Source organism: Sesamum indicum, linkage group LG12 (genome assembly GCF_026168435.1).
Source record: "Sesamum indicum cultivar Baizhima isolate 11 linkage group LG12, ASM2616843v1, whole genome shotgun sequence".
NCBI lineage: Eukaryota > Viridiplantae > Streptophyta > Magnoliopsida > Lamiales > Pedaliaceae > Sesamum > Sesamum indicum.
In genome coordinates this window covers 12112913-12126992 of record NC_142668.1, presented here as the reverse complement: position 1 = coordinate 12126992, position 14080 = coordinate 12112913, and the positions used below count along the sequence as shown (strand labels likewise).

The 14080-nt window shown below is 36.1% G+C and overlaps 2 protein-coding genes across 5 annotated transcripts; one reads left to right on the top strand and one right to left on the bottom strand.

Annotated features, from left to right (window-relative positions):
• Window positions 1-4233: 4233 nt before the first annotated feature.
• LOC105165369 (CBS domain-containing protein CBSX5) lies at window positions 4234-6129 on the top strand. Its single transcript, XM_011084348.3, has 2 exons — window positions 4234-4649; window positions 5086-6129. Exons 1-2 carry the CDS (start codon window positions 4327-4329, stop codon window positions 5918-5920), a joined length of 1158 nt encoding a protein of 385 aa, XP_011082650.1. The 5' UTR covers window positions 4234-4326; the 3' UTR covers window positions 5921-6129.
• Window positions 6130-9569: 3440 nt separating this feature from the next.
• LOC105165370 (Regulator of chromosome condensation (RCC1) family protein) lies at window positions 9570-13605 on the bottom strand. Of its 4 annotated transcripts, none has more exons than XM_011084349.3 (6): window positions 12707-13605; window positions 11867-12079; window positions 11196-11306; window positions 10717-11085; window positions 10521-10628; window positions 9570-10194 (listed from the first exon to the last, which is right to left on the bottom strand). In XM_011084349.3, the coding sequence occupies exons 1-6, from the start codon at window positions 13043-13045 to the stop codon at window positions 9859-9861; spliced, it is 1476 nt and encodes a 491-aa protein (XP_011082651.1). In that variant the 5' UTR covers window positions 13046-13605; the 3' UTR covers window positions 9570-9858. The 4 variants fall into 4 exon arrangements, with proteins under 4 accessions (XP_011082651.1, XP_011082653.1, XP_011082652.1 ...); XM_011084351.3 differs by having other exon boundaries at window positions 11867-12070; XM_011084350.3 differs by having other exon boundaries at window positions 11867-12076; window positions 12707-13603.
• Between the last annotated feature and the right edge of the window lie 475 nt (window positions 13606-14080).

The window sequence follows — 14080 nt, the reverse complement described above, 5'->3', positions numbered from 1 at the left end:
GAAATTTAGAGGAATATAATATTTCTTTCTAATCGTATCAGTTGTCCAGTATAAAGTACTTTCAATAGTTAGCCAAGGTTTATCAGTCGGTTCACCCTCACTACGTGCTGGAGTCGTCAGCGGGATCGTTATTTCTGGGTCGTTTCTACCTACGCTAGATGATTCTATCTGTTTTCTACGAGCTACGGGCATTTGTGAGGTCGCAGATGAACTACCAGATGAGCTACTAGAACTACTAGGCTTGGAAGACATAATTTAAAAGGGAGGTCGCTCGGAAGTACCTGGCTAGAAGGCAGGTCGCAGCGGGAAGAGGCAGGTCGCACTTGGAATGATTGAGATTGTTAGTAAAAGGCAAGGCTGCGGTCAAATCCTTCTATATTTATAGGGGTAAATTCATGGAGATTCGTGTCGAAGACAACGGTCAGATATCGAGATGGCAACGATGATCTAAAGGACGAGATCGACAGACCTTTCGACTTTCCTCAGCGTGCTACTCACACTAAGAAAAGTAGGGGAGTAATGATATGGGTAAAACCCTATTTTCTCATAAAAAGACAATTCTACCCCTGAACAGGCTCAAAATTGCAAGTTTACCAGCGTGACCTGCGCATTGATTACCGGGTCGGATCGCGACCCGACCCGACGACCCGAGACACTTAGAACGCGCTTATTGGGTCAACAGACCCCTAGTTTCTCTCTATAAATACCCCTAGTCGGTGCATTAATGGTACGTTGTCTTAACCACACTTTACTTTTGGGTCGCTTCAACTCGTTATTTTTCTAAGCGACCCCATATTTCGACCTCAGAACTAAACACTGACTTAAGCATCGGAGGGTCTTAGCTGTGGGCCACCCCAGCAAGCCTAACAATCTGCTTCTTTTCTCAGGACCCAATCACTAGTCTGGGAGAAGGAGCGACCTCGAACCGCTTGGGAGATCAATCCAAGGAGGTCGCGTAGATTTTGACCCGGATCAAAATATATATAAAACAAATAAATGTAAAAATAAGTACATATATATATATATGTCAATAATTGGGATTTTCACAATATTTGGGAAAATTTTCTCAAAATATTTTGCTCAAGTTATTTTCTAGTGTTTATGCATCTTCTTGTTCTAAAAGTTCCATAATCATGCATCAAATACACATACTTACTCCAAAAGGCGTAGGTATAATATGAACAGCAGGTGGTACATCTTAATTGTCCACATGATTTTACAGTAGACATATACAAATTATTGATCACCAAAGATGCTCTAACATAAAGTCCTCTGATTAAGCACTTGGCTAAGATTAATTAGAGCAGGTTTCGCTGTCCTAATTGTGTGGTCAACGATGTTTCAGTCTCATGATCATGTAAATTAGATAGATAATCCAGCATTTCTCTGGTTAGAAAGTGCTGCAATTATATTACGGGTCCACATGTTTGTGGAAGAACAAGTCTTAATTTAAATTAGCTTCCATCATGTCCACTCAAATCATACGTATTAATACTTGTTATGCGATTAATATATAATTTACAACATTAATCAATCACATTACGAATCATGCTATTGTGATCAAAATAGGAGTTTGAAAGTTTAAAATCTTTTATAACACACAATTATTTAAATAAATTCAGTTCAAATACTTTATAGGGATAGTTACATCTATGCCTTCTTGACCTAAGTCTATATCATACAAATTATTTCAATTTTTTGAGAAATTACACATACATTCATAAAAAATGCTAACATCATTTACACAAATTATCATATAATTTTGAAAAATTACACAATACCCTCAAATATGTCTACATAAACTATCCCTATTTTTTTACCGGCAAAATGATATTTTTGATCCTGTAACTTTAGGCCGTTAGCACTTTTGCTCATGTAACTTACTCTTCTTGCACATTTATTCTTTTTTTTTTTCGACTAATTTAGTTTTGAACATCTCACATTTGATTCCTCTTTAACAAATTTAGTCATATACTGACAATTTTGGTCTCCTTCTCACACCATAATAGATATCATTTTTTGTCTTGTAACTATGAGTCGTTAGGACCAAGATTGTCAATACATAACAAAATTTGCCCAAAATGTAAGATGTTCAGAACTAATTCGTCAAAAAGGAAACTAAATATGTAAATGGAGTAAGTTAGAGGATAAAAAAATACCAATAACCTAAAGTTACAAAATTAAAAATGTAATTTTACCTTTCTTTTTATCATTAGAGGTAATTTCTATAATTACTCAAAAAAATTGATAATTTATATAAATAAATTATAAATGAAGGGGTGCGGGTATGATTATCCTAATTTATAGAAATTTAAAGTTAGCCACAAACCCTAACACTTTGGTTAAAAATGTTGGGTTGGGATGAATCGGTGTGAGTCCAATTTTGAGGAGCATGTACCCCCACATATTTTGGGTGGCCAGAAACCCTAACTAGGTTAAATGATAAAACAATGTAAAGGAAGTAGTACGTGGTGGTGTTCTGCCAAAAGCGGAAAGGGAAAAGAAAAAGGACTAAATTGCACTCAATTCATTCATGATTCATGTACCAGTTACTACACTCGTCACTGCCCCAATCAACTACTTTGCCTTCAATTCTGCTTCTCATCTCAACTTCCGCAGTGGTAACTAGTAAGTGCTACATTACTCTGCCTTCCGATGTGCATATCTGGCACCGTGGTACGCCTTTTTTTTTGTTACTTGCACGTTTACTTATATGTAATATCGAAATAGAATAAATTCTATCAAATATTTATTTTGATATATCCACCTACTTTTAGTAGAAAAATTATCTTTGAACTCTTATTTACAAAATTTAGTAGACAATAATATATTATTATTATTATTACTACTACTACTACTATTATTATTATCGTTATTATTTTTTAATTATTATTATTATTATTTTCATATCATTATTTATTATTATTAATAATAATAATATTCGATCAAATTCAAGGGTATTATTATTTTCATATCATTATTATTAATAATAATATTCGATCAAATTCAAGGGTATAATGATTATTCACATTTTGGGACTAATTTTATACCCCCTATCAAGGTGGTATTAGTTATTCAGGTATAACAGTAATTGGTACAGAATTTTGGTTTTATATTGAGCCCCATATAACAAAGTAAATATTGTATTAATCTAAACTAATTTTTCTTATACAGACGTATACGTCAAAGTAGAATGGATCTAAGAATTGATTCATCTATGTTCCTAATTTTGCTTTTACATCTGAATGTTAGTTTCTCTCAACTAATTTGTCGTGTCAATTTGTGATGGTTTCACCGCCAAGCCCCATGGTGATCCACGGGTCCTCCTTCATGAGATGATTTAGGCGAAAATTCTCCGATGATTAAATTAATAATAAATTTGAGAAATGAATAATATTACAATTTAACATAATTTATTTATTTATCTCATAATTTAAGTCATCGTATTGATCCGATTGAAATGAATCGGGATTTGACTAAAAAAAATCCCTTTAAACATTATATTTATATTTGGTGAAACTTTGAGAATTATAATAATTTTCAAAAAAAGAAAAAAATGGTTATAAGCTAAAAGATAGAAATATGTAGAAAAGTAGTTGATTTGGAGAAATAACACTTAATCTTTGGTATTAGATTAATCAGAAATTAATTAGTTTTTACGTAAGGTAATGGGTAAGTAATTTCTTCTATTAAGTACCATTACTCCTAAGATAACTCTACCAAAGTCCTATCACATTACCATTTATGAAAAATATTTACGAGCCGTAAATATGGATATCGTCTTTCAGACAAATTAATTAAAAGAAATTGAAAAGACTGTTATGATAAAATACTACATAGCAAAGTTGGACCAACCAGTCAATATCTTGCTATGCTTATAGAGTAATGTGTAGCTAATTTATTATAATTAAATGGTCAAAAAATATAATAACTTTAAAATGCTTGTATTAATTATTATTACTATTGAATAAATTTTTCAAAAAATTATGTGCATCTGAGTGGTTAGAGTAATTTGATACTGGAAGGAGAAATATCAAGGAGTGGAACCCACTCCTGGGATCACCTTCTCGCACGTGGAGCCCACCGCATTGCGACCGTACCCCTCAGCATATACATACATACGTACATACACACTCGGTGAGGTGTATGTAGGTGTTACGTGTACAGGATACAATTTACTGTCGTACTCGTCTCCACTCCGCTCTAACCCTTATATATACTCTCCCACTTCACTCTCCTTTCTCTTCAAATTATCTTCCTTGCTTTCTCCGCTTATTAGAGTTAGAAATTCTCCTGAATTTTTAATCTTTAGCTTTTTGTTCTTGCATGGCAGTTCGTTTTCTGGCTTATGAGGTGGCTGACCTCTGCCTAGGCAAGCCGCCGCTCCGCTCCCTCTCCGCCTCCGCCACCGTCGCCGACGCCCTCGCCGCCGTCAAGTCCTCCGACGATAATTTCATCAGCGTCTGGAGTTGTGACCACAAGAGGAATCTGGAGTGCGTGTGTGTGGGGAAAGTGTGCATGGTGGACATCATATGCTATCTCTGTAGAGAAGAGAATTTGGGTTCCCCGGCTTTGGCTTTGAAGTCTCCTGTCTCTGTTTTGTTGTCTAAAGTTAAGGGCCTGGTCAGGCACGTGGATCCCTCTTCCAGGTGCGTACTTCTTTGATAATTACAACTCTCTCTCTCTCTCTAACATTTCTGGATTGTTCTGTTCTGGGTAAATTTGAGGGTCCTTTCTGATTCTGCCAAATTTGATCTTTTGATGAGTTCAAAGTGGGGTTAAATTTTCAGATTTATTCATGTAAGCTGAAGCTTGGTAATTTTTAGAATACGGAGTTGGAATTCTACTGTTTTGGTGCGAATTTGGCTTAATTGCCTGATTTAAAATAGTAAACCTGGAGTGTTATGGCTAGATCTGAATTAAATATAGTATCTTTGATTCTTAGCTGAACTGAGGAAGTTTCAGAATCTTTGCCCTGTTTCTACCCTGCTTTCTTTCTTGCACATTGGCCTAATTTTGGCTTATTGGTGAAAAACTTTTCTTTTGTTTTGATAAATTTCTAAGATTAGCATCGATTGTTTGCAGCTTGCTCGAAGCCATTGATCTGATCCTCCAAGGTGCTCAGAATCTGGTGGTTCCCATAAAGAGCAACTCAAGGAGAAAACAACTCCCAAAAGCATCATCATCGCCCTCAATCACTCCCACCTTCCACAACGGCCAAGAATTCTGCTGGCTAACTCAAGAAGATGTGATCAGATTCCTCCTCAGCTCAATCGGCCTATTCTCCCCTATCCCAACGCTCTCCATCGACACCCTCGGCATCATCACCCACAAATTCATGGTCGTCGGCTACTATTCCCCAGCCTCATCGGCAATCCCCGCCATTTCCCTCTCCCTCCTGGATCAAACTTCGGTCGCGGTGGTAGACGAACGTGGCGTTTTGATCGGGGAGATCTCCCCCTCCACGCTCGGCAGCTGCGATGAAACAGTAGCAGCCGCCATCATGACCCTCTCAACCGGTGAACTATTGGCCTACATTGACTGCGGTGGCCCTCCAGAAGAAATCGTAAGGGCCGTTAATGAGAGGTTGAAGGAGAAAAACCTCCAAGGCGTTCTAGAAGAGCTAGTGAACAACAGCGGCAATACCTCATCATCCGACGAGGAACTGCCATCGCCCACCACACCATTATCGAGGCCGGGATGGTACAGCAGGTCCAGCAGCTACTCATCCCGGATGGTGAGACGGGCGGAGGCCATCGTGTGCCATCCATGGAGTTCACTGGTGGCAGTGATGATCCAGGCGATCGCCCACCGTGTGAACTATGTGTGGGTGATCGAAGATGATTCCATTGTGGTAGGAATCGTGACTTTCGCTAACATGTTGGAAGTATTCCGGGAAAATTTGGAGTCTGTGATCTGACAGTGGCGATCAAGAGGGTGGAGAAAGATGAGTAGATGATGATGATGGTGGTAGGGTATAAGAGTGTGTTAATTGTTGTTGAGTGATAAAAGGAGGAACATATTGTGAATATGAGCCTGTACTTTTAGTTGTCTGTAGCATTGGTTTCGTGTTGCTGCTCATCTCTTATTTCATAATAATAATTAAAAATGGCTGCTGCTTTTGGACTTTTTCTATGTTCATAAATCGAATATTTTATTATTCGCTTTTCAAAAAGCTTTAATTTAGAATTAGAGAAAGGGTAAAAAATATGCATGTTGCAATAGAAAATGCAGTTTGAAGTCTGTGGACATGAATAAAGTTGAAGTCTTGAAAGCGTTGTAATGAATGTTAACTACGTTTTTAAATGTGAAAAGCGGTTTGAATATGTCGCGTTCTCATTTTTTCTCAAAATTTACTATTAGCTTTAACTCAATTTCACCTGCCCTTTGGTTTGGTGGACGCCAACTCATCTCCTTACATGCAACCCCTATTTTTATTTTATTTTATAATTTTTTATTTCATTTTTTACTTTTTTATTACAAATATTATTATATTTTTTTATTTCAATTAACATATGCATGTTATGTATATAAAAATTTTCTATATAAAATAAAAGGTTATTTATACTTAGATTCTTTTCAAAGAAAATGTGAATTATAGTTTTTTTAAAAAAAAAAAACTCAAAATTACACTTGCGCTCGTGCTATTTACAACTGATCTTTTTTCATTAGGACATAAATAGATAATACACAAAAAGCATATATATTTTATTTTTTTGTACAGACTCAAAGTTAAGTAATGAATGAGTATAATAAATACACAAAAATAATTCATGAAAATATTTTTTATTAATTTGGTAATAAAATTAAATTATTAACTATTTATTCTTTTAGATAAAAATGAGTAATTACATATCAGTTTTTTTAATATATTTTCTTTTAAAAATATGATAAGATATATTTATTCATTATTTTCTTAAAATATTTAGCTTTTGATTAAGCATATATATTTATCAATTTCTTTTAAGAAGCACATATGAATTGTTGGTTATATTATATTTGTTGTGTGTCTACCATATATTAATTTATACTCCACTCTAATTTAAATTATTCACTTATTAAAAAATTAATTAGAATATAATTTTATGATGATTTAATATGCAAAATACTAAAATATATTGATAATAATATAACTGTTCAAGGCATAAGGGGTATTTTTGTCCAACTAAAATATAAGTGTTATATTTGTTAATTTAAAAAAATAAATATTACGTAACGAGTAATTAAGGGGGGAAAGTGTATTTTACCCTATTAAATAAACACCTGTTTCTGTAAAAGTTTAATCAGTTGAGTATTTGTGATGTTTAATACTTATGAAAGACTTTGCAGTTATTTTAGGGTATTGATTTGAAGTTGAGTCGAAATGGCATTTTGAATCCCACAGCCAATAAAGAGGAAACGAAGCCCTCCGACTTAAATTACTTGATTAGTTGCTTAGTCACTTTCCCACAGATTCAAAGTTGTGCAAAAGGGCTGCTTCTGTGTTGGTTGTTCTGATGTAATTGTAATAATGTATCTATTCCTCTCCACAAAGATAACACTTTTTGAGCCCATAGATGTCGAGCTCAATTGACGAAATTGAGACCCCACGACTGTAAAAACATGAGTTCAAACTCGATCAATGTGTGAAATTTTATTATTTTTTAATAGTAGTTTTTGATTACACATAGATATTTGATACTAAGTATATAATTGTTATACTCATCGATAGTTGTTAGATATGAATTTTTTATATTGATAATTATGATCGATTTGTTGGAAAGGGGAAAAAAAATAAAAAGAGATATATATGATGAGGATATATATGGGATCCCAATTTCTTGAGACGAATGCTGACATTTGTGTCTTTTAAGTTGCTGTCCAGCTTGATTCTCTTGAATTGTAGTAATATTGTTTCAACTTTATGGTTCTTGTACAGAAGAACTACCAATTGAATTTTTCACACAAACTTCATTTACTATTTTATTAATATATACACACACGTCAAATATATAAAAATCACATCATTTATTTTATTTTAAAATAAACTAGTACATATGGTGTGTGTATATATTAAATTGAATAAAAGTTGAAATTTGTGACCGGATGTCAAATAATTTATACTTTTTTTTTTTCTGCCAACAAAAGTTGTTTTGTAATTGTCTGAGCTGAAATTTAGTTGTTGGCTTAATTTTGACTATTTCTTTTTAGTTTTAGTTATTGATTTAGGCTAAATTTTTAGTAATTGTTTTATTGACAATATTTATAGTCATATTAAGTTTTGTCAATTGTGAAATATTGATATAATTAAATAATTTTCAAATAAATTAATTTGAAATCACTTTCTTAAATTTTCAAGCTGTCCAAATTCTTCTATCCAAATATAACTTGAACCAACGTTCACGGTGGATTTGTGTTCATTTTTAAGGAATTTTATCACTCCTGAGCCGATTATTTTCCATCATTGGCTTTGTTATTCTGGCTAGAACTTCTCGTTTTCTCATATTTCACATGCTCCACACACTATAACAAAACCACCCTCACGTAGCAAAGAATCAAACACTAAATAAAACAACTGCTACAAAAGAGTAAAAAAGAAAGAGATGTAGCAACAACAAGAGACACAGCCCTCCTGTCAGAAATCGAGAATTTTGTCTCTACATTGTTAAAGTTGTCATGGAACATGCCTAGAATCCGAATTGCGATTCCACTGATTATGCTAAAAGTTGGTCATGTGATGCGAACGTGGAACTGCAATCTCCAGAGCTGGATTTGCTTTCAGAATTCTAATCATGTTTATTTTATCCACTTACAAGTAAACTGGAAAACCGTATCAAAACCTTGTCAATTGGATTTCCTGATTAATGTAGTGTGAAAAAGCAGCAGCAAACAAAGGATGAAGACATCATCGGATCTCGGATCCCATTTGTTTCCATAAGGACAAAATCGTCAGTTTTATAATAAGGTATTTGTGTGATGATCCAACACTGGTTTCCAGCTACTGACTTCACTTGTGGGGAAGGTTTTAGCAGAGGTAGGTTTTTCTGTCTGGAATTGCTTCGTGTCAAATTAATGTAAGCATAAACATGTCTCCAAAGATTTCCGCTTTTGGGGTTTTCGCTTCTCTGTCTTTTCTTGCAACCAAAGAGAGAAAAGTTTGGTTACACATTTATGCGTTGTGGATATAAAAACACCATTTTTGTAGTGGTCTTAAAATTTCGAGTACTGTATTACATAGAAAAGCAGACCAGACCAAGGAAACGTTTGATTCAAATCAAATTTAATCTTACTAAATTAACCATATTGTGAGTGTTACCATCATGATTAATCACTCTCTCGAACTGTATATTATAAGACGATAAATATGCATCAAGTATATAATCGACATGTATCTTATCGAGTTTTATTTGAATTATGATTAGCCCGAGAAAGAGCATCCAAAGTGGCATTTGTTCCTCTCTGGCAAAATTTACTTACAGTTCTTTGAAGTCAAAGACGAATAGTTTCATTGCATGACCAAAATGTCAGCCTCCAAGGCATCCAAAGTACAAGCGAGGAAAGCACGGCAGCATGCAGTTGCCAAAATCAAATGCAAAGAAATATAATTCTGCACCGAGTAGATCATTCAAATGAGAGAACATTTAACACCTAACTGGAGTCATATTTGATCCTTTACTAGACAGCTACATGAGTAACAATCTGTGAAAATACAGAAGGATAAACTTTTCTGCAAACCATAATAAAATACATGACGACCGTTTTGCAGTTGTCCCTGACAAATCAAGAATATATAACGACAAGCAGAAATGAAAATAAAAGTATTTTTATAAACACAAATTGACTATTAGCCTACCGTACGTTAAAAGAACTCCACAAATATCATCTATTGTATTGTTGTGCATTGTCTTCAGTTTCTTCGATGAAGATTTCAGTGGGTTCAAGGCAACCCCTGAGGGTGTCGTGCCCCAGCTGTGCTCTTTCATTATCTCCGAACCCTAAAACTTGTCCCTGATTTGTGACTACCACAGTGTGGTACAAGCCTGTGCTAACTTGCGAAATGTGGTGGCCTCTGAGGCTGTCTAGCACTCGAGGTTTCAATACTTTGTCAGAGACTCCCCTATCTGGAAAACCAAGGCTTCCAAAACCCATCCAACCAAAGCCGTAGACAGATCCATTATCCAACAGAACGAAAGTTTTCCTCTTGCTAGCACATACCTAAAAGTTATAGGAAAAACATGAACGCGTGGTATGATAAATAGAAAAACATTATGGAGACCAAGTAGAGGAGACGAAGCCCAAAACAGCAAATTAAGACAATCTTTCAATATAGAGGTCAAAATGGGTAAGAACAGAACAGTGCCAAAATGGCCAATGCATGAGAGAGCTAAAGTAAAGCAGCAAATTCCTAAACAGAAAATCATTCTAATCAATCTCAATAATGTCTTGCTGCAGAGAGAGCGAAAGAACAAATTATATCATTCACCACATTAATTGTACTTCCATTAATTTCTGCACATCAATGCAGTGAAGTTTGAGCAGACCTGCACAGCAAGGTGGCTTCTGAGACTGATTAGGTGTGCTGGGGTTGTCTTATCAATCTCATCTCCATGGCCCAATGCACCACAATAACCTTTGCCCCATGTATATACCTGTAATAACCAAAAATAAGTGCAACTAAGTAAACTATACTAACTTTTAAATGTTAATATCTTTCTTCCGAATTAGTGTAGGACATACATGTCCATTGGAGTCAAGAGCCACCACATGCTCATCACCAGCAGATACCCGAACCACATGAGTCCCCTTCCTCTTGAATGATAGAATTGCTCGAGGCTGAAGCTCATTGTGCTGCTCTCCATGTCCAAGGCAGAAATTCGTGCCAGACCCAAAAGAGAAGAGTGTTCCATCATCTGCCACAGCAAGACCATAACTGGGGCCTGCGGCAATTTGAACAACAGAAGCAATACATTCGAGGAGTTCCACCTTTTGGGGGGTAGGCCTATCCTGTGTATCACCATGACCAAGCTGACCATGTGCGTTGAGCCCACAAGTATATACAAGGCCATGGCGTGTAAGGAACATCGTGAAGCTCAACCCTGCAGCTACCTAAAGAGGTCACTTATATCATACATGATGCTCACCGCAAAAAAAAACAGAAGGACCCAATTGTAACAGTTCCCCCTTCCCCAATGGAGAAACATAATAAGATGGGGTACCTGCTTGCAAGGGATATTCTTCAGTGCTTCGACAAGTTTTGGCCTGAATATAGGACGGCTTGTCTCTCTATGGCCACAACAAAATGATGAATTATCTCCACATGTGAAAGCCTGCATGTCAAGTTTATGAAATTATGAAACAATGTGAAGTGACATGAAATTAGTCTACATTTAATTGTTTTAGAAAGCTGATGAGATGCCCAAAACATTCAGTTATAGCAGCATTTGCCTCTCAAAACCAAATTGGGTGTAGCAATAAGATCACACGACGGAAAGAAAGTATGTTAGGCAAAAAAAGAAGTTCACCAAGCAATTCAACACATTCATCAGATGGATTTTCATTAGCATACCATTTGAGATGCATATAGCAAATAATTTGGAAATAATTGATAGACTGAATACTCCCAAGCAAACAATAGAATAAGAAAGGATCCCTTTGGCATGCAAGCACAAGCAACCCCAGAAAGAAAGGTATTAGCATTCATGTGAGTACTCACAGTTGCATTACTAAAGTTTTAAATTTCTAAATTTTCCACTGTACATTAGCAGCTAAGCGGCAGTTCCAGGAAATGAACATAAACAACTCATTCTTTGAACATGCTTTTACTTGAAAAGATGAAAGGGCAAAGGATAAGAGCAGCAAATTTACAGAGCACAAGGGCATGACAAACCTCTCCAGACTGTGTCACAAAGGCTGCATGGTTGTGGGAGGCTGAGACTTGAATCACTTGCGCTGGATATGGAAAACTAATTGGTTTAAACGCTACACATTGAGTTGTTTCTGGACCATGACCAAGGACACCACATAAGCTGGAACCACAGGAGTATACTCCAAAGTCATTGATCAGCAAAGTGTGATATCTTCCGCTCTTGATCTGCATCTGCTAAAAAGTACCAGAATTAGAGACAATAATAAACAAAACTAAGCTATGCCTCAAGAAAGTACATATTACTTCCACTAGAATGTAAAATCTTGGTCACCATACTGAAAAAATCAGGGCTGGGAAATAAGAGGAGAATGAAGTCTTAATCTGAAAGATTCCTAGTATTTTCGCCTGTCTAAGACGGAAGCTAAAGGCAAATGTTTTCTGATAACAGAGATGAATGGAAACAGAAGGTGAAACATGTAACTCTACAATTGCATTTTAATCCTTATCGAGCAGTTTCAGTAAAAATTTGTTGCTAATACAATGCATAGAAGAGTGTCTAGGCTTTATAATATGTCGGAACATGAAAAAGTCTTTTGCTTGGCTATTCTTGTTTTCATGTTCAGTTCTAAATTCAGCCTGAGATAACATGTTGTATAAAGATGTTATCAACAATACTATTGCTTTAACCTGACTTCGTTCCTTTAAATTCGATTAATTACTGCTGCAGCAAACTGGATATCAAGCATAACTAATACATCAAACTAAGCACTTATCTCGGTCCAGTACATCAACCATATACCAAATTATGATATAAGCAATGAAAAAAATGCTAAAATAACCACAAGAATCAAAAAGTAGTACATTGCCTGCAGCGGTCTCAACCATGTGAGAAGACTGTTCAACGGACTGCAAGAACCTCAAGACCCGCTTCCAATTCCCATTGCATCTATTATAAAGCTCGCTCTGAGCATTACTCCGGAGCGAAGAATAAATTGGGTGTGAACCACATAGTCTAAAGGCAGCAAAATCTACCAAAGAAGGAAATTTTTCCGGAAATAATCCATGACTCCCCCAAAAAGTCCTGGAAGTCAACTCCAAACACACTAAATCTGCCGCGCTCAATCGACCAGAGGTCAGGATTTCGAGAATTAAGTGGAGGGGCAAGTCGTCCATTGTACTTGACTTTAACCGATCCCCCATTTTTGGCAAATTCAAATAGAACCCAGAAAAGAATCGTTAATTTTCTAAAGAAAACCGGGGAATTATCGTGAAAGAAGAGGATTCAAGCAGATATCAAATTTTAAGGCGGAACCGGAGACAATATAAGCAATTCACAAGGAAAATGTCTAAGTGATAGAAATTGGAGGAAATTGAGCACAGAAACTGGGGTTTGGATGAGAAATTCAGCGATGATTCGTAGATTGAATTAAAATTAATCATCAGAATCAGGAAATCGGAGCCAATCACTGACTTAACAAAGCAAGATCAACTTTCCCGAATGACAAAAAAACGAAAAGGGAACCCCCAAAAGCCCAGAATCGAAGCAATCCAAGAGGGAAATTCGAGTGGATTGGAGAAGGAGAAGAATGGAGAATGAGTCAGTAGAGTAGGTAGAGAGAGAGAGAGAGAGAGAGAGAGAGAGAGAGGAGAAGTGACTCAGAATGCAACAACCACCATCTTCTCATACACAAATGAAAAAAGAGGAAAGTGAGCAGTGGGAAAAAGCTATTTTCGGTGCCGATTAATTTTGAACTTTTCAGCCCAACAGAGCGGAAAATAACTTAATGACAAAGGTTCTGTTGAAAGGGCAGCGTGGAAAACGACACGGCCAAATCCGTCTCACAAGCTGTCGTTTCACTCAGTCTCCGTGTTTGGATGATGCGGGAAAGGAATCTTCCTTCCTCTGTTAAATGCGCTTGATGGCCACGTGGAATATCTACGGAAACCCACGTCGTCATGGTTTCTGATATTTTGACGCCCTGCCCAGAAGTCGTTGGTACTGCTGCCAGGCCACTGCCCACTACTGCTCAAAATTAGTTCGTCAGTGTCTAATTTGAATTTGTGGTGTGTAGTGTATTTTGCACTGCCACTGGAGGCTACATACTTTAGTTCAATAATATGAAATATGTTTCGGCCAATACGTAATGACCAGACAAATATTGATGGAATGTTTATTGGTTTCGCACTTATCAACTTATTCTTTCTTATCCAACTGCAGTACCCATGTTAAGGTTG